This window comes from Lynx rufus, unplaced genomic scaffold, assembly GCF_022079265.1.
Source record: "Lynx rufus isolate CCGP_SWC_20201006 ecotype Redwood Valley unplaced genomic scaffold, mLynRuf1.p SCAF_15, whole genome shotgun sequence".
Taxonomy (NCBI): domain Eukaryota; kingdom Metazoa; phylum Chordata; class Mammalia; order Carnivora; family Felidae; genus Lynx; species Lynx rufus.
The window spans coordinates 4,541,508-4,560,986 of record NW_025814829.1 but is presented as its reverse complement, the minus strand read 5'-3'; the positions used below and the strand labels follow the sequence as shown (position 1 = coordinate 4,560,986).

The following is a 19,479-nucleotide window of genomic DNA, read 5'->3' as shown; positions in this document are numbered from 1 at the left end:
TGTCAATATTAGTCCACGGAGAGCCTGCCACTTAATTAAAAAACTAGACCATTAGCAATAATTTACGTCCCTTAATGATGAGCTTTTCCCTCTGCCCTCCCATTCAGAGGTAACCACTCTGCATGGGAGTTTTGTTTATCATTCTCTTGTTTTTCGTTTTTTTTTTTTTATATATGTAGCTTCATCACAAGCTATATATATTTATAAGCATTTTAGTTTAGTTGCACTTTAGAGTTTGAACTCTATGTAGTCATGAAGTCGTACACAGGGACACGTTTCTTTCACTATGTTACGGGGTCCCCTCTACATTGGTGTATAAATCTACACTTTATTCATTTTTCCTTGTGCGACTATCACAATTTATCCGCTCTCATGCCACTAAGCATTTGTGGGTTTTTTCTAGTATTCCCAGTCTGTTGGTGCACACGTACCAGCATTTCTCGAGTAAACACTCAAGAATAGTATTGGTAAATGGTACCAAAAAAACCCAACCTATTTCTTGTATTTTATTCCCCATCATCTTAATTTTTGCTAATTGAGTGGGTCTGAACTGGAATTCCACTATGCTCTTGATTTGCATTTCTCGGACTTTGGTGTTTGTGGTCCAAGTTTACCTTCTGTGAAATACTTGTTCATGTGTTTTGTCCATTTTTTTCTATTGGGCCCTTTCTCCTGTTCTTATTGATCTGAATTTATTTTAATCCTGTCAGTTTATGTGTTGCAAATACTTTCTTGTTTTTTTAAGATTTTATTTATTATTTTTTCATTATTTTTAAATAATTTTTTATGTTTATTTATTTTGAGAGAGAGAGAGAGAGAGACAGCACGAGCAAGAGGGCAGAGAGAGAAGGAGAGAGAGAATCCCAAGCAGGCTCCATGCTGTCAGCCCAGAGCCCAGTGCATGGCTCAATCTTGAGAACACCCAAGCAACTGGGCCACACGGGTACCCTTTAACATTTTATTTTTCAGTAATCTCTGCACCCAATGTAGAACTCGAACTCACAACCCAGAGATCAAGAGTCACACGCTCTACCAACTGAGCCACCCAGATGCCCCACAAATCTCTTAACAGACTACATTTAATTTTCTTAAAGGTATCATTTGACAGGCAAAAGGTCCTAATTTTAGTTTAGTTATTTTGCCTGTCATCTAATCTAGATCAACTATATGAGGAACTGTTTCTCAGGCAGTGGACAACAGACAGCACAAGACTGGGATTACCGAAGAAGTGCAACTCATAAACTAAGTTCTACACAGTCTGACTTCTCCACCTTGGAACAACCTCTCCCGAACAGCGCACTGGGCCGGAGTCCCAAGCAAAGCACGGTAGTCCCGCTAAGCCAGTGAGCCGGAGATCAGAGCTGGGGTCAGCTGAGCAAGGAGGGAACTGTGCGGTGGACTGCGTATCCTCAAAAGTGTATGAAGCCCTTGAGTCTGTGGTTGATGGCTACACTGTCCATAGACTGAAAGATGGGTGTATTTTAGCAGAAAGCATGAACTCAACTATTGCACAGTTTCTGTATTTCAGAGGCTTTTAAGAGAAAACAAGACTTTAAATTATCTTTATTTAGTTCCTGTTATCTGCTGTCTAAAATCGTCATGATGGGTGTTCACTTAAGATTTGTTAAGTATTGGGGCGCCTGGGTGGCTGTCAGTTGAGCGTCCGACTTCAGCTCAGGTCATGATCTCACGGTTTGTGAGTTCGAGCCCCGCGTCGGGCTCTGTGCTAACAGCTCAGAGCCTGGAACCTGCTTCAGATTCCGTGTTTCCTTCTCTCTCTGCCCCTCCCCTGCTTGTGCTCTGTCTCTCAAAAACCAAAAATAAATTAAAAAAAATAAAAATAAAAGATTTGCTAAGTATTCATTATTATCCTAGGCATTGGTTATATTTTTCATTCTTCATAGCAATCCACTGAGAGAAATCCTACTCTCTCTCAACTACAGGTAAAGAAACTATGAAAGCTCAGTAATTTGTCCAAGAGGTCACAGAACTACCTAATGATAAACCCAGAAGTCAAACCTAAGTCTCCCGAGGCCCCTACCGTGGGCACAGGAGCCCCAAGATACTATTTCCTATGCAACGGGCACACTAGGTCAATAGCTTTCATGAATTTCCATTCAGTTCTACTCAATATTTATTTTTTTAACGTTTATTTATATTTATTTTCGAGGGTAGGGAGGGGCGGAAACAGAAAGAGAGACCATCCCAAGCAGGCTCCGCACTGTCAGCACAGAGCCCTATGCGGGGCTCAAACTCACAAACCGTGAGATCATGACCTGAGCTGGAATCAAGAATCGAACGCTCAACTGACCGAGCCATCCAGGTGCCCCTTCTATTCAATATTTAATGCGCTAGAAATTCTGTTGAGGGTTACCGATAAAAGATTATTAAGTTCAGATAATGTACTATTAAGAAGGACAGGGACGCCTGGGTGGCTCAGTCGGTTAAACGTCCAACTTTGGCTCAGGTGATGATCTCACAGTTCATGAGTTCAAGCCCCATGTCGGGCTCTGTGCTGACAGCTCAGAGCCTGGAGCCTGCTTTGGATTTTGTGTCCACCACCCCACCCGGCCTCTCCCCTGTTCGTGCTCTGTCTCTCTCTCAAAAATTAACTAAATGTTAATAAAAAAAATGTACAAAGAGAACGTAACAATGTGATGATTTGAGAAGAGGCTGTGAGGGACCAGTGAGGACACAGAGGGGAGACCGACCTACCAAGCCCGGCAGAGGACAGGCTTTGCTGGAGCTGCTAGGCTCTGGGTTGCGAATCCCCTCTACTCTTTTCCTTGCTGCCTAGCTCAGGGCTCTGCGGGTCACAAACACTGACGGAACTGGGAGGCAGTACACGCAGTACAGAGAGAGCGCGTGCTCTCTGGAACCACAGTGGTCAGGTTAGGGTCCTGGTGCCACCATCTATGAGCTGTGACTTTGTGCAAGTCACTTAACCTCTGAGACCCCCCTTCCTTCCTGGGTAAAACAGGAATAACTCGTAAGATTGTGGGGACAGTAAGACATCACGTAAAGCCCAAAGTGCTTGATAAATTTTAGCCATTATTATTCATGAAACTGACTATAGTGGACCTAAAAATCACAGTAGATTCACACCAGTCTTACAGCATCGTGCAATATGATCATTGGGTATGAAAACCCTAGCAAGTTAAGCTGTGTGTGGAAACCAAGAACCAAGTCTACTCGTTTCTCTTGCATTCCCACCTCCATTTGCCAGAGATCATGAGAACCCGTAATTCCTACTTAACAGCTTTTGACTAAAGTTTCAGAGAGGAGATGCCCTGACAATCTCGGCCTGAGCTTTGAGACCTTGCCCATGTCATCTGGGCATTTCGTTCCTGTAGGGCTGACCTTCCACAGAAGGGTGGGTCGCCTGCCCCCAGCAGTAAAGCTGGTCCTACACATGTGGTCACTTGAACTTGGTTTATGTTGGTCTGTGGGGCACCTACGTGTTTCACATGTATATTATAAGGATGAGTATTTATTGAGTCATCTTACTAAGTATAAAATATTGAACCAAGTTACTGACAAAGGATAATTTGTGCTATTTTCTTGCAGATGGTTTAAATTTTCTTTTTAATTTTTTTTTAATGTTTGTTTTTGTGAGAGAGAGAGAGAGAGAGAGAGAGAGAGAGAGAGAATGTGGACACACAAGTGGGGGAGGGGCAGAGAGAGTGAGACACAGAATCTGAAGCAGGCTCCAGGCTCCGGGCTGTCAGCACAGAGCCTGATGCGGTGCTTGAACTCAAGAACCATGAGATCATGACCTGAGCTGAAGTCACACACTTAACTGACTGAGCTACCCAGGAGACCCTTGCAGATGGTTTAAAGCCAGTGGGGAAAATGTGAGGTTTGCCATCTAAATACTGGGCTTGTTCTAAAGTTAGTGAGCCTTCACGGAACTCAAATACAAGTTATCTGAACCGTAAATGTGTAAGAGCTGAGACAGTTTCGAAGAAGCACTCGCTCTACCAGCTACCACAACATATTACATAAAGCACCAGCTCCTATTCCAGGAATGCTGTTCTTGGCTTCTGAGCCAAGCTTTCCCATTGGGCTGTGTGACCCTGGGATACCATCTCACTGGCAGATTCTTCTCCACTGTCCAGCTGCCTACTGCCACATCCCCGTTTCCAAGAGAAAGGTAAGGGACACAGGAGTCCCAAAGCATGTCTCAGATTGCTGTGCTTGGCAAAACAACAACAGACTAGAGCCCTTTGAAGTCAGGCCAACCCTCTACCCGCTCTGACCCAAATTAGTCTTCTAGAGTCAAAGGTAGCTCTCTTGTCAGAAGGTCACTTACCCCCAAGCCCCCATGTCTTAATACCCCCAAAACAAAGAGAATTCCTTTCCTAAATCCTTCTCTGTTTCCAAAATTCCTCAAGAGAACTCGTGACCAATATATTCCTTATGATGGTAAACCTAATGTGGATCGTTTAGAAACTCCAAGAATAGAAATCCACTTAACAACACTGCAAGTTATGTTTTATTATACAACAGTCAGAAGGAAATTATCTGCAGACAGCAATAACTGCCGTAGACCTGTATTCTCTAATGAAACAAATATATTTCTTATTTGAAGGTTTATTTCTTAATAAATATTATATTTAATGGTACAAAAAAGAAAAATATGCTATTTACAAAGAACAAAAGCAGCAAGGCTGTTTCTTTTTTAGCTATAATTACAATAAAAGAAAATACAGAAATATAGAAAATATAGAAAAATATAAAAATATAAACTACATCATAGATATGCCAATTAAATACATTCAGTAACACCTACCGAGCTACTATTCTGTAGCTACTCATCTTAAATAACTAATATTCAGTATCAGAGTCCTGGATTTACAATACTGTGTTTTTTCACAGATTTCCTTATCCGCCTTATTTTTTTCCTTAAGACTTGATGATCTTGTTTGCAAATATACCGAAAGTATCTACAACCTACAACAAAAAAAACAAACGAAGCAAAATCAACAAAGAGTTTTAATACTTATCAAATTCTTCAAGTATATTTCCACATTTTGAAAATTTTGCTTCAACTCTGGCATACTAACGATTATGAAAATAAGATGGATTTGTATTATCTATACCAAGGTATCCTGAGCACATTCTAAGAGCTATCACCAGTGAAACGCACACTTTCTACATATGAAAACGTTTCTGATTGGTTGCTAATTAAAGCACATACTTTAGCTGGTTCCACCCTGCCTCCCAAGCCCCAGTTAAGGTGATATGCATATTATATATATATTCACATATTAAATGAGACTTCGCCAAAAGCAAATTACTACAATTCTCTGTTTTGTTTTTTTTTTTAATTTTTTTTTTTTCAACGTTTATTTATTTTTGGGACAGAGAGAGACAGAGCATGAACGGGCGAGGGGCAGAGAGAGAGGGAGACACAGAATCGGAAACAGGCTCCAGGCTCCGAGCCATCAGCCCAGAGCCTGATGCGGGACTTGAACTCCCGGACCGCGAGATCGTGACCTGGCTGAAGTCGGACGCTTAACCGACTGTGCCACCCAGGCGCCCCTACAAATTCTCTTTCAATGTCAGCTTGTAAAACAGCGGAAGAGGCATCTGTAACAATACAAAGGTTCTCTGTAAGAAAACCTCGATGTGAAGGATTAAAATAAACTCCTCACAGGTCAGAAGAGATGAGAACTTAGCCAGCCGTTCCAGCCATCCAGAGAGCAGCTGCATGGTGATGGGGCAGCTCTGACAAAGGTCTTTTCACAGTCTTACAATGCCGTCGGTTCACTGGTCAAGTATTTCAAACATGAATCAAATTTCTATTAAAAAAAACTAGACTGGGTGCGTCTGGATGAACATCTAAATCTTGATTTCAGCTCAGGTCATGATCCCAGAGTTGTGGGATTGAGCTCCACACTGGGGTGGAGCCTGTTTGGGATTCATTCATTCATTCATTCATTCTTTCTCTTTCTCTTTCTTTTTTCTTTTTCTTTCTTTCTTTCTTTCTTTCTTTCTTTCTTTCTTTCTTCTTTCTCTCTCTCTCTCTCTCTCTCTCGTTCTCTCTCCCTCTTTTTCTCTCTCTCTCCCTCTCTCCCTCAGCCCCTCTCCTCGACTCACGCTTTCTCTTCAAAAAAATAAATAAAAATGTAAACTGGGTATTTTAAGAGATTTTTTTAGGGGCACCTGGGTGGCACAGTTGGGTTAAGCGTCTGACTCTTGATCTCGGATCAGGTCATGACCTCACAGTTCGTGAGTTCAAGACCCGTGTCAGGCTACGCATTGTCAGTGCAGAGCCTGCTTGGTATTCTCTCTCTCCTCTCTCTCTGCCCCTCCCCGACTCCCTTCCTCTCTCTCTCTCAAAATAAATAAACCTTAAAGAAGAGAATTTTTTTTATATTTGATGAGTGAGACCATAAATCACATAAGAACTAATTTCATTATAGTCTCACCATACATTCATCTTCTCTGGGAAATTGCTAGGATATATACTGTACCTACAGTAACCATTATTCCTGAAATAGTACTCCAGAATTACTAACGTTTTATTAGCTAGAAAGCAGTGCTGTGATGTTAATGTAATAATCTGTATTTCCAAACACATCTACCACTTTAGCAAAAACAAAATACTTTGTACACAGATTTCTGCTTCCATCTAGAATATAGAAAGATAGAAAGAACTCTGATCTCACCCTAGCACAGAGAAAAAGCCAAATAACCTACAAACTCCTTCCTCCACCAGAAGACGTATAGTCACAAGGACAAAGGGCCTGGCTTGCCTTACCAGAGCATGGGAGGAAGGGCAGCTACCGGACCCTGCTCTCAGCATGAAGTAAAGGCAGATCGTGACCAGAATTTGAATCCTGTGATAGAATGGGGATAACCAGAGCATGGACAAAACCCAGCTCAACTCCTGAACAGACTGACTCAACCCCCACACTAACACCGGAAAAAAGAAATGTACCCATTTTCAGGCATGATTATGCCTGATAGTCACAGAGCACTTTTGAATTTATAAAGCACTTTGATGTGACACTCACTCGATGCTTACAACAATCCCGTAGGCAGCATGGTCAGGTGTTAGGAAGCCTACTCAGAGAGAGGGTCCCAAAGGTTAACTGTTTGATCTAAGTGACAGGAAAAGGTGACAGACTAGAAAATCAGTCCAGACTCGGCTCAAACACAGACACCTTTAGATATCTGTACTAGATGCCTCTATGCTCCTAAGGAAGTGGAAATCTCAGTCTGAATCACATTTCTGTTCCTTGGCATCAGTGTGTTAGGAGAGAAATCTTACAATTGTTTTCCTATTTATTTGTCCTTTTCCTCTTAGGAACCAGCATTTCATTAACCCTTGTAATCATCTGAAACACTCACTGAGAATACTAATTCCAAAATAAAACCAACGATCTCACAACTGAGCTGAAGAATTTCTTTAGGATACTCTGAACTCTCTAGCAACAGACTGCTTACCCATGGACACGGGTGACACTCACTTTTTCTCTGACCTACAGTTTCCCTGCTCCATTGGCACCGAGCGCTGAGAGTTTTAACAGCCAGCATGTTCCACGAAGAAAAGATCAATTTCCCTTTCTTTAAGAGGATTTTTAAATAAGTTAATAGGAGGTATACTCTTTTTACGGAAGAAATGTTCCCTCCGAACCAGAACAGATAAGTAAGTATAATGCGGAGCTATTATCAAACAGTAAGGTCAGCAAAGAATCTTTTTCTATTTCTAATACTGTCAAGTGGACAATGTCAGTAAACTTTCTATGCGGTTGTTGTGGAAACAGTCTGCATCCTCTATCTTAATTGGCCCCTAAAGATACGCAAATTACAGCATAAAAAGCAAGCAACGCAATCAACAAGATGACATCAGTTTCCAGTCCACGGACAGTCCTTACAAGCAGATCACCTGGCCCCAACTCAAGGTTCATTTTTCCATTCACCAGTTATCCTCTCCAGCATCTAATGTCCTTGGGCACTGTACCAAGTAAGCTGTGACATGAATGAATGGTCACACTTTGTCATTTCAAAATCGTCCAAAAGCTATGTCTACGTAAGAAGAAAAAAAACCCCATACCTTTTCCTAACAGTATTCCAGCTACCAAAGCCTTCTCACAAGCCAAAGCTTTATCCTCTTTCCAATCGCTTTTTGCCCAAAAGGAGCTGAAGTGAAAGCTAGGCCACCAGGTTTTCCTGGAGTTCCACTCTTCTTGGACCCAGGGAAGGTGGTTCCTGGAAAAGAAAAATGTCAAAAGAGAAGGTCAGTGATGGAGATGGACCTATAATGGCAGAATATGAACTTAAGAAGAGTCTGTGGAAGGGAGCCTGGGTGGCTCAGTCGGTTAAGTATCTGACTTCAGCTCAGATCATGATCTCATGGCTCGTGGGTTCCAGCCCCGCGTGGGGCTCTGCACTGACAGCATGGCACCTTCTTGGGATTCTCTCTCTTTCTCTCTCTCTGCCCTGCCATGACTTGCACATGCTCTCTCAAAAATAAATAAATAAACATTTTTAAAAAATGACAAGGGCCACTCCTTCTTTTCTCAAAATGGTATTATGATCAGAGGGATAGTTTTAGATATCCAGCTCACAATGGACTTAAACATCTGCTGTATGGATAACTGATGATGATCTTATGAGGCCCTAAAAAGCCCCACAAAAAATTATTGAAAACTAGCTGGGAGAAAAGCAGTTTCCATGTGATCTTACAAGATGATGACACACAGGGGGCACCTGGGTGGCTCAGTCGGTTAAGCGGCCGACTTCGGCCCAGGTCATGATCTCGTGGTCCGTGAGTTCGAGCCCCGCGTCGGGCTCTGTGCTGACAGCTCAGAGCCTGGAGCCTGTTTCCGATTCTGTGTCTCCCTCTCTCTGACCCCCCCCCGTTCATGCTTTGTCTCTCTCTGTCTCAAAAATAAATAAACGTTAAAAAAAAAAAAAAATTAAAAAAAAAAAGATGATGACACACAAATCACCAAGAGCTTTACAAACAGCCTGGCGGAGAGTGGGAATGACCCCTTTTTGTCATCATTTCCAACTTGAAAATACGCACATTCTTTAGTACTGCAGTGGTAAGGTACAGTACTTATTTGGACACAATAGAAGAAATATTTTTTTCTTGTAATGTTTATTTGTGAGACAGAGAGAGAGACAGAGCATGAGTGGGGGAGGGGCAGAGAGAGAGGGAGACACAGAATTCAAAGCAGGCTCCAGGCTCTGAGCTGTCAGCACAGAGCCCAATGTGGGACTCGAACTCATGAACCATGAGATCATGACCTGAGCCAAAGTTGGACGCTTAACCGACTGAGCCACCCAGGTGTCCCCATAAAAAAATCTTAATGGAATTTTTGTATGTTTTACCTGTGACCTTATTTCCTTGCTTCTGATGTACCCAGAAGAAACAACTGAAGACACAATTCAAGAAATCAAAAAACACAAGCAAAGAATGATATTTAAACATTGACAGACATCAGCTACAATACTGGGAAATTTTACTGATGCTGAGCCAGTAATAAATACTGCTTCTTTTACTTACCCCATTAAAGTCTGTCTCAGATATTTTGCCAAATATTTCCAAGCAGTTATATTTTTAGTGCATCCAGCAAAATCTAAGACTCCAAATAATACTTCCAGCCCAAGTTTATGGTGGTCTTTTTTTTCTGCAATGGGCACAACAATTAGAGTTTACACAAGATACTGAAGTGCACAAAGCTAAAAATATATATTCAGTTGATAAAATATTACTGAAATGTAAGCCTTCTAGTTTGGTTAACAGTTTAAAATAATTCATTCTGTTCATAGTCTCCTGTGATAAATCTGAAATATTCAATAATTCACTAATTTAGTCTTTGCTAATGAAGTCAGAGTGGTGAGTCTGATTTCTAAATGAGCTATACTTTACTGAGAACATTAAAGCACCTGCCCTATGTAGGCATTTTATATATGTTCTCTTCTAACAGGAGAGGGACTGACACAGTCCCAGTACCTATTGGACTTAAGCTGATTTCCTTCTATGAAGAAGTTATGTTCTGGGGTGCCTGGCTGGCTCAGCTGGTGGACTGCATGACTCTTGATCTCAGGGTTGTGAGGTCGAGCCCTGCGCTGGGCATGGAACCTACTTAAAAAAAAATGTTCTTTTCTATACCGAGCTGAAATGCAACAGAGATTAAATGAGGTGAATTATATCGAAGCCATTTCTCTTGTGTTAAATATTGCCTCATATTCTACAGCAGGGGTCAGAAAACTTTTCCTAATAAAGGGACAGTAAATATTTAAGCTTTGTGAATGATATGGTCTATGTCACAACTACACAGCTCTGCTGTTGTAGTGCAAAAGCAGCCACAGACAACACATAAATGCTCCAAAAGAACCTGATTTATAAAAACAGATTAGGGGTGGATTTGGCCCATGGGCCATAGTTTGCTAGTCTACAGCTTATCTGCACATGGAGCTACAAAATAAAAATTATTTACCTGATTTTCTCAGTAATCTATGGAATTCTAACATGAGTTTATGAGATGGTACAATCTGATACAAAATCTGGAAGAAAAAAATAATCTTGTAAATTTTACACGTGATAACAGCATTCCTCAAATTTCAGCTTAGTTTCAAATAAGGTCCTTATTGCCTAATATGCCCTCAGTAAATGAATCAAGGATTTAAAACATGTTTTGCTCTTGTCTAGTTTCAATTTGGGTATAGAAAGGTGTTCTATGTAAAGCTATTTTTAAAAATCCCTGTCGGGGCGCCTGGGTGGCTCAGGTGGTTAAACGTCCAACTTCGGCTCAGGTTATGATTTTGCAGTTCGTGAGTGTGAGCCCTGCATTGGGCTCTGCTGACAGCTCAGAGCCTGGAGGCTGTTTCAGATTCTGTGTCTTCCTCTCTGTCTGCCCCTTCCCCACTCACGCTCTGTCTCTCTCTCTCTCTCTCTCTCTCTCTTTCTCTCTCAAAAATAAATACACGTTAGAAATTTTTTTTAATAAAAATTTTAAAAAAATAATAAAAATGCATTTAAAATGGTCTATTCTATGTTATATATATTTTACCATTAAAAGAAATTTTTAAGCAATGTCCTATACAGTAACAACCCCAAACATGAAACAGGGATAAATTTAACAAAATATATACAATAAAAACTATAAAACATTTCATAGGGGAACAAAAGACCTAAATGAATGGAAAGACATATGATGTTCACAATTTGGCAACCTCCATACTGTGAAAATGTAAATTTTCTCAGAATTGATCTATAGATTGAAAATCCCAGCAAGACAATTTCTAGCACTAGACAAGCTGATTTAAAAATGTATATGGAGGGGCGCCTGGGCGGCTCATTTGGTTGAGCATCCGACTCTTGGTCTCGGCTCAGATCACGATCTCACAGTTTGTGGGACTGAGCCCTGTGTTGGGCTCTGCACTGAGGAGCCTGCTTAGGATTCTCTCTCTCTCTCTCTCTCTCGCTCTCGCTCTCGTTCTCTCTCTCTCCCTCCCTCCCTCTCTCTCTCTCTCTCTGCCCCTCCCCTGCTCATGGTATCCCTCTCTCTCTCTCAAAAAAAAAAAAAAAAAGCATTAAAAAAATAAAAATAAAAATGTATATGGAAAGGGGAGCCTAGGTGGCTTAGTCAGTTGAGTGTCCGAATCTTGGTTTCAGCTTGTCATGATCCCAGGGTTATGGGATCGAGCCCGTGTTAGGCTCTGTGCTGAGTGTGAAGCCTGCTTGGAATTCTCTCTATCTCTCTATCTCTCTCTCTCCACCCCCCCCTTCTCTCTCCAACTCATGCTCTCTCTCTCTAAAGAAACAAAAATAAAATACTTAAAAAAATTAGCTGAAAATCTATCATAGACCTAAACACAAATTTGTACTACTTCTAGAAAAAAGAAAAAAAAACATAGAAGAGAATCTTCATTATCTTGGGCTTGGCAAAGATTTCTTGGACAAAAAGTAGTAACTATAAAAGAAAAAATGCATAAATTGTACTTCAAAATTAGAGATTTCTGCTCTTCAAAAGACATTATTAAGAAAAAAAAGGCAAGCCACAGACTGGAAGAAAATATTCTCAGTCCATGTTGTGAATCCTATGTCATATGCTTTAGGTAAGAACAGATTATATAAAACTAACAAATCCATGAGAAGACAAATTACTCTCTAAAAAAAGAGACAAAACGTTTGAACAGACACTTCACAAAAGATGATACAGGAGTAGCCAACAGGCATATGAAAAGATACTCAACATCATCAGTCATTAGGAAAATGCAACTTAAAACCACATGAGACACCACTGCATATCCACTAAAATGGCTATTAATTCAAACGATTGACAATACCAAGTGTTAGTGAGGAAGTGAGAAACTGAACCTTCACATACTGACGGCGTGAATGTCAATGGTATGGTCACTTCACAAACCGGTGGGGCAAAAGGCAACAAAAGCAAAAAAAAAAAACAAGTGGGACTACACCAAACTAAAAAGCTTCTGCACAGCAAAGGAAACCATCAACAGAATGAAAAGGCAGCCCAGTGAAAGGAGAAAATATTTGCAAATCACCTATCTGGTAAGGGTTTAATATCTAAAATATAAAGAACTAATACAACTCGAAAGCAAAAAACAAAGAAAAAGGTACAAACTTCCAGTTATACAATAAACCTAAGTCCTGGGGATATAATATAGAACATGGTGACTATAGTTAATACAGTATTGTATATTTGAAGTTTCTGAGAGAATAAATCTTAAAAGTTCCCATCACAAGAAAAGTAAGTTGTAACTGCGTGGTGATAGATGTAATTGTGTGGTGATAGACAGATAGATAGAATTACTGTGGTGATCATTTTACGATACATACAAATACTGAATCGCTACACTGTATATCTAAAAATAACATACCGTTATACACCAGTTACATCTCAATCGGAAAAAAAAAAAAACAGTTGGGCAGTTTCTTATGAGGTTGTTTCAAATTTTCCAGCAATTCCACTCATACAGTTACCCAAGAAAAATGACAATATATATGCACACAAAGCCCTGTACGTGAGTGCTCACCTCAGCATTCATAGCAGGCAAAAAGTGAAAACACACCATCAAGAAGTGTATGTGTAGAAATGGAACACGACACAGCAGTAATAAGGAACAAATTACGGACACCCACAAGAACACGGATGACTCTCAAAAACATGCGGGGCAAGACAAGCCACACAATAAAGAGCACATGTTGCAGGTTTCACATGTATGAAATTCTAGAAGAGGTAAAATTAATGTGTAGTGACAGAAAGCAGATCATTATTTGCCTGGGGCCAGAAAAATGTGGGTAGATAGGCTACAAAAGGGAAATCAAAGATGGTCTGAGCGGATGGAAATGTCCAGCGTCTGGATCATCATGGTGGCTACGTGGATGTATGTCTCTGTCAAAACGCCTTCAAGTGTACACTTAAAATAAGTGTCTTATTGTGTGTGAAAGGTTCCATAAAGCTGATTTTCAAAAATTATCAAAGCAGAACTTTCCAAGAAGGGTGGCAAAGGGTTTCTGCCCTCAGTCTCACTTGGGCAGGGCGCCGGGGGGGGGGGGGGGGGGGGGGAGGGGGGGGGGGAACGGCCGTGGCGGGATCCCCTCTGTCCACCTCAGGGCACCATCACACAAACAGAGTGACTTGCTAGGAGTGCCAGAATCTGCAATTTGGAAGGCACGACCTAAGGATGTTTTGAAGTTTCTTTTTTTTAGTAATCTCTTTACCCAACATGGGACTTGAACTCACCACCCTGAGATCAAGAGTCACATGCTCTTCCAACTGAGCCAGCCATACGCCCCAAGGATGTCTTAAAGTAGATCTCCGACCCTGTTCAGTCATTGAAATAAACATTTTATACCTTCAGCACACTTATCAGTTTCTCTCTTGGTGCCTTCTCCCTCTTTAGAAAGTTGTATAAGTAGACGTGAGCATTTGGATTTGACGGGAACTTTTCATCATAGGCATAATTGGTGAGTACCTCTCGGGCTCCATCTTGATCCCCATAGAACTCCAGCATCTATATAAAATAAGTCATAATGTCTTCGCTAAATTCTGTAAGACAGCTGAGTGAAAGATAATGCACAACTTGACTTTGTTGATGGGTACAAAAATTCACTAAAACGACAAACAGCACTTCCTGTACAGGGAACAACAGTAATGGCAGTTTTTGCTGTCACCAGCATACGTTACAACCTCTGTGGAACACACATCACTTACAACAAAGGCCCACATGGGTTCCCATTTCTTCCTGATCACATTTTTGTTACTGAAAAATGCAGCCACTTCAACCTAGGAACTGTTCCTGAAAGAAATGAAGGCCTCAAAGCAGGGCCCACCGACAAGTGAGAAAGACCCCACGAAGCAGCTAACCTCAGTGCTGACATGACTTCAGCCACAGAAGGAGCACATGGGAACTAGGATTCCTTCCCTTTCGTTCCCACCCACACAGGGGAATTCCCAGATTCACTGGCATGTGGTTTCAGAGAGTATCTTTTGACAGCATAATTATCACGTTAGCGTTTATGTAACTTTAAAAAATTCTGAAGATTTATTCCCAGTGCCAAGGCCCCCCCCCCCCCGCCCCATCCTTTCACAGCAACTCTGAGATGACACAGCACCCTGACGAACTTCCTAAAAGCCATTATTCTTCATCCCACATTATGACCTAGTTTCAGACTTTTGTCCCCTGGTCTTCTCTAGCCCACGAAATATAAAATATCTTTCTGCTTGGGAACACCTGGGTGGCTCGCTTGGTTAAGTGTCTGACTCTTGATCTCAACTCAGGTCATGATCTCAGGGTGGTGAGTGCAAGCCCTACGTTGGCTCCGCACTGAGCATAAAGCCTACTTAAAAAAGCAACAACCACCTTTTTGCTTTCCTTCTAAATTCAATAAGAATACTAACGAATTAACATTTACAAATTATATTGCTATTAATTTTATAAATATTCGACCATGACCCATTACTCAGTGGTGAGAGGAACAAAAACAGTAACATTTACAGGATATTAGTAAAACAAAAATGACTCAGACCAAAAAGACATATCATATTACCTCTTTTAAATTTTTTTAAAAAATTTTTGTTTATTTATTTATTTATTTATTTATTTATTTAAAGACTTTATTTTTTTAAGTAGTCTCTATGCCCAACATGGGGTTTAAACCCACAACCCTGAGATGAAGAGTTGCATGCTTCACTGACTGAGCCAGCCAGGTGCCCCTCTCTGTCTTTTTAAAAAAAAACAAAACAATTTTCTCCATTTAGTTGCCTTCTGACCAATAAAAATAAGGCTTATAACAAATGAAACGAATAAAACTTTATGAGAAGCCTACTTGCCTCTACATAACTCTTCACAAAAGGGTCCCAAACTCCAGGAGTTTGAATCAAGGCACCAAGGTTTACCGATGTCTTCCAACTGTGGTTGAGCATAGTCTGGGACGCTGTGTTGTAAGCATAATCATCTTCATCTGTTCAGAGATAAAAGATTTTTGAAAGTTATTCAGTATCGAGGACACTCCTGATAGTAACAGCAATCAATGAACTATCCACAGGAAAAGTTCAGGCCCTGATGGCTCCGCCAGTAAATCCTAACAAACATTTAAAGAATAATACTACATCTTCACAAACTCTCCCCGCCCACCCCCAACACCCTCCCTCCCTGCCAACACACACAAAAGGAACAAAGGAAGTGTGGTCAGGAAGGCATACCTGGGGAGCTTTGAGAATGAACCTAGGTGGTAGCTACCTGGATATTTGTTTTAAATCATTCATTTTATCACACATTTGTGTACACACTTTTTCTGCATGTTATATTTCACAGTCTTAAAGGTTTAAAAGGAAAGTTAGTCTAGGGGCACCTGGGTGGCTCAGTCAGTCAAGCGACCGACTTCAGCTCAGGTCACGATCTCACCATTTGTGGGTTTCAGCCCCGCTTCGGGCTCTGTGCCTCGGGCTCTGTGCCGCCCCGACAGCTCAGAGCCTGGAGCCTGCTTCAGATTCTGTGTCTCCCTCTCTCTCTGCCCCTCCCCCACTCGTGCACGCTCACGCGCTCTCTCTCTCTCCCCCCTCTCAAAATAAATATTTTTTAAAAAAACTTAAAAGAAAAGTTAGTCTTCCAAAAGTGACAGCTAACCGAAACAAAATACTTTTTATTTTTGGCCAAAATAACGGCCCCTCCCCTTCCCCAAAATGCATAGGTATTCTCCTCCCAGAGGATCAACTAAATATATATCAATACGGACCTGGATATGAAGTGATAAAGGGAAAATAGGTTAAGAAACTACAAAGAATTTTAAAAGGAAAAAAAAAAAGCACACCCCTGAGTCAGTAGAAGTGGAGTGTGAATTTACCGTGGAGGGGGGTCTCCAGTCACCAGTGCGTCAAACCCAACCAGGAGAGGCCAAGAGCAACAGAGAAAAATCCCAAACCAATACTGAGCGTTCGTTCAGGTGTTATGTTCTCATGAGTTTAGTTACACAGAACCAGTCCTAACCTTTCTTTATTAAACAAGCATCCAAAGTTAAAGATGATCTAAAGAGCTCCACACATTATGTCATCTTTATGTCTTCTTGGTAGCGAACAAGCCGTCAGCTGCAGAAAGGTCCTAAACCATCTACCCGTGGAAGAGACCGTGCAAATGCCATGTTCCTACTGCTTCTATCATCAATGTTTGTTTGAATTCCACCTAACCAGAAAGGTTAGAAAAAGGCAAATACTGACTTTAAAACTCATCTAATCAATTAATATCAATAAGCCTTTTTTAGTTCTTTAGGTGTTATTTATTTTGAGACAGAGAGAGAGAGAGCGTGAGCAGGGCAGAAAGGCAAAGGGAGGGAGACAGAATCTTCAGCAGGCTCCACGCTCAGCACGGAGTCCACGCAGGGCTCAATCCCACAACCTGGGATCATGACCTGAGCTGAAATCAAAAGTCGGACACTCAACCGACTGAGCCACCAGGTGTCCCTCAATAAGCCTTCCAAAAAAAAAAAAAAAAAAAAAGAAAATTATACCAGGCATTATGTCAAGGTTAACCAAAGAAATAAGGGATATGTAACCTCAGAAGACTGATTCGTCTAGAAGAAAGAAGAGATACAACATAAAACAGACATGAGAAAACTTAGGACAATTAAAAAGCAAGAGGTAAAGAGTCAAATGATATAGGTCAGACATGGAGCTATGAGGTTTATGGTATGAGAATGAGGGGGTCTAACGAGTCATGGAAGGGCAGATGGCCTTCTAGACGGAGAGGAAGCATGAAGACTGGACAAGATTATCACAATGAAGACAGCTTTTCACGAGTGTCTTGGGAGAGATCATACTCAGAAAGAGGGAATGGAATTTTGAGATTAGTGAACCTGCATATCCAAGAGACCAAGGGAATACTACGTACATATAAGTATCATAAGGAATCACTGCTTATACGTATTAGCCAATATATACGGGGACTGAGATTTGGATGGAGGATGAGAAAATAAAAAGGGTTAATCCTAGAGAAGCTATGGAGGAAAACTACAGAAGAGAAAGAAGATGCAGAGAATTAAACACAAATCTGGGGATAGGAGAGGTAACATCACCACTGGAAGCAAGAGAAAGGGAACTCTGAGAAGTAGGGACATGCAGCCAATTCCTGGTGTAGTCAATCAAGAAAATCATGACCTTTGTACAGAAACAAAACAACTTTACCTTGCCCTATTCTCTAAGCATATTAGAGAAGAATATGAAGAATATGAATATGAAGAATAACATCGTAAAACAGGGGCACCTGGCTGGCCCAGTCAGAAGGTTGTACAACTCTTGATCTCAGGCTGTAGGTTCAGGCCCCACACTGAATTTAGAGATTACTTAAAAATAAATTTCTTTTTTAAAAAAACGAACATTATAAAACAAACTAAACGCCATTCTAAACACACAGGAAAATGGGGCGCCTGGCTGGCTCAGTCAGTAGAGCACGCAGCTCTTGATCTTGGGGTTGTGGGTTCAAGCCCCATGCTGGGTATAGAAACTGCTTACATAAATAAACTTTAAAAAAATAAATAAGTAAAAATAAATTTAAAAAACAAATAAATACACAGGAAGAAATGTTTATTATATGCAATAATGTCTACTAAAAAAAATTTGTAACCTTTCTTGAAAATACTTAAAAAAACAATAAACTGGGGCACTCGGGTGGCTCAATCAGTTGAGTGTCCAACTTCGGCTTAAGTCTGATCTCGTGGTTCGTGAGTTCAAGCCCTGCATCAAGGTCTGTGCTGACAGCTTGCTCAGAGCCTGGACCCTACTTCAGATTCTGTGTCTCCTTCTCTCTCTGCCCCTCCCCAGCTCACGCTCTCTGTCTCTCAAAAATAAATAAATGTAAAAAAAAAAAAAAAAAATTAAAAAAATAAATCTAACATGGTCATGGACTTAATTTATGCATCATCTAATTTATGTCTGAAAAGTATATCAGAAATATTACAAAGGATGATCAAGAATTTTACATCAATATGTCTGTTCTCTGCAGTATCTGGAAAGAGCCAGGCTTCAAAGTAGGGGAATGAGGTTATTCCTTAATATCCCGTTTGTCTAGGGGCACCCAGATGGCTCAGTCGGGTAAGCATCTGACTCTTGATCTTGGCTCAGGTCATGATTTCATGGTTCGTGAGTTCAACTGCCACATCGGCTCTGCACTGGTGCCGCAGAACCTGCTTGGGATTCTGTCTCTGCTTCTCTCTGCCCCTCCCCCACTTGTGTGCTCGCTCACGTGCACTGTCTCTCTTTCAAAATAAATAAACTTAAAGGAAAAAAAAAAGATCCTGTCTGTCCCTCTGATTCGGTCTCACAGCCATAAAAAGTACACTCATCTTCGCTCACCAAGATTAGACAATTCCATCTTCTTTTTAGACCAAGTATAATACTGCAAAAGCCCTTTATAGGCCTGAATAAGGTTGATTAACACTTCCTGGGACGATGACTTTTCACCGTATCTCCATGTCTCTGCACGACTGAGATTTCTGTTTGCATCCTCAAGCATTCCATGATGCAGAAGGTATAATGCATGTTGTAAGGAGATCTGCAACAATAAAAAGAAAAAGCCCACTGACAAACAGGTCATTAGATATCCGTTCATCCAAAACTTCAGTAAATATATATGCTGGGGCTAAATCCTTGGTAGTACACAGGTGATGTAACAATATTGTTTCTGTCATCAAAAATGTCAATTTAGCAAAGAGGAAAGATACATGAAACAATTAACATTATGCAAATGGAAGCTAAATTAGGTAAACTCACAAAAAGAAGGCAGTGTCATTTAGTGAAACAGACGCTTTCAAGACAGATAGTCCTGGCTCAGATGCTACTTAAAACTACGTAAACCTGACTATGTTACTTGGCCGGAGTCTTACCTGTTATATGGAACAATTATTATTAACCCTTCAGAAGGATGCTATAAAGATTAAATGAGATAATACCTGCATCCCACCTACTGCCTAGTTTGGTCCACAGCAGGTGATCAATA

The 19,479-nt window shown here is 40.9% G+C and overlaps 1 protein-coding gene across 2 annotated transcripts in view; it reads right to left on the bottom strand.

The window, feature by feature from the left end:
• Positions 1-19,479, bottom strand: part of TAF1A (TATA-box binding protein associated factor, RNA polymerase I subunit A) — a 39,071-nt gene that overhangs the window by 2,265 nt on the left and 17,327 nt on the right. The window contains exons 5-11 of one of the 2 annotated variants that reach the window (XM_047076542.1): positions 18,837-19,035; positions 15,324-15,454; positions 13,846-14,004; positions 10,461-10,527; positions 9,524-9,647; positions 8,066-8,220; positions 4,682-4,953 (exon numbers count right to left, since the gene is read on the bottom strand). In XM_047076542.1, coding sequence (XP_046932498.1) covers positions 4,841-4,953; positions 8,066-8,220; positions 9,524-9,647; positions 10,461-10,527; positions 13,846-14,004; positions 15,324-15,454; positions 18,837-19,035 — 948 coding nt within the window. In that variant the 3' untranslated portion in view covers positions 4,682-4,840. Of the gene's footprint in view, positions 1-4,681; positions 4,954-8,065; positions 8,221-9,523; positions 9,648-10,460; positions 10,528-13,845; positions 14,005-15,323; positions 15,455-18,836; positions 19,036-19,479 lie in introns of those variants that run through there. The other variant, XM_047076543.1, reaches the window with a different exon arrangement.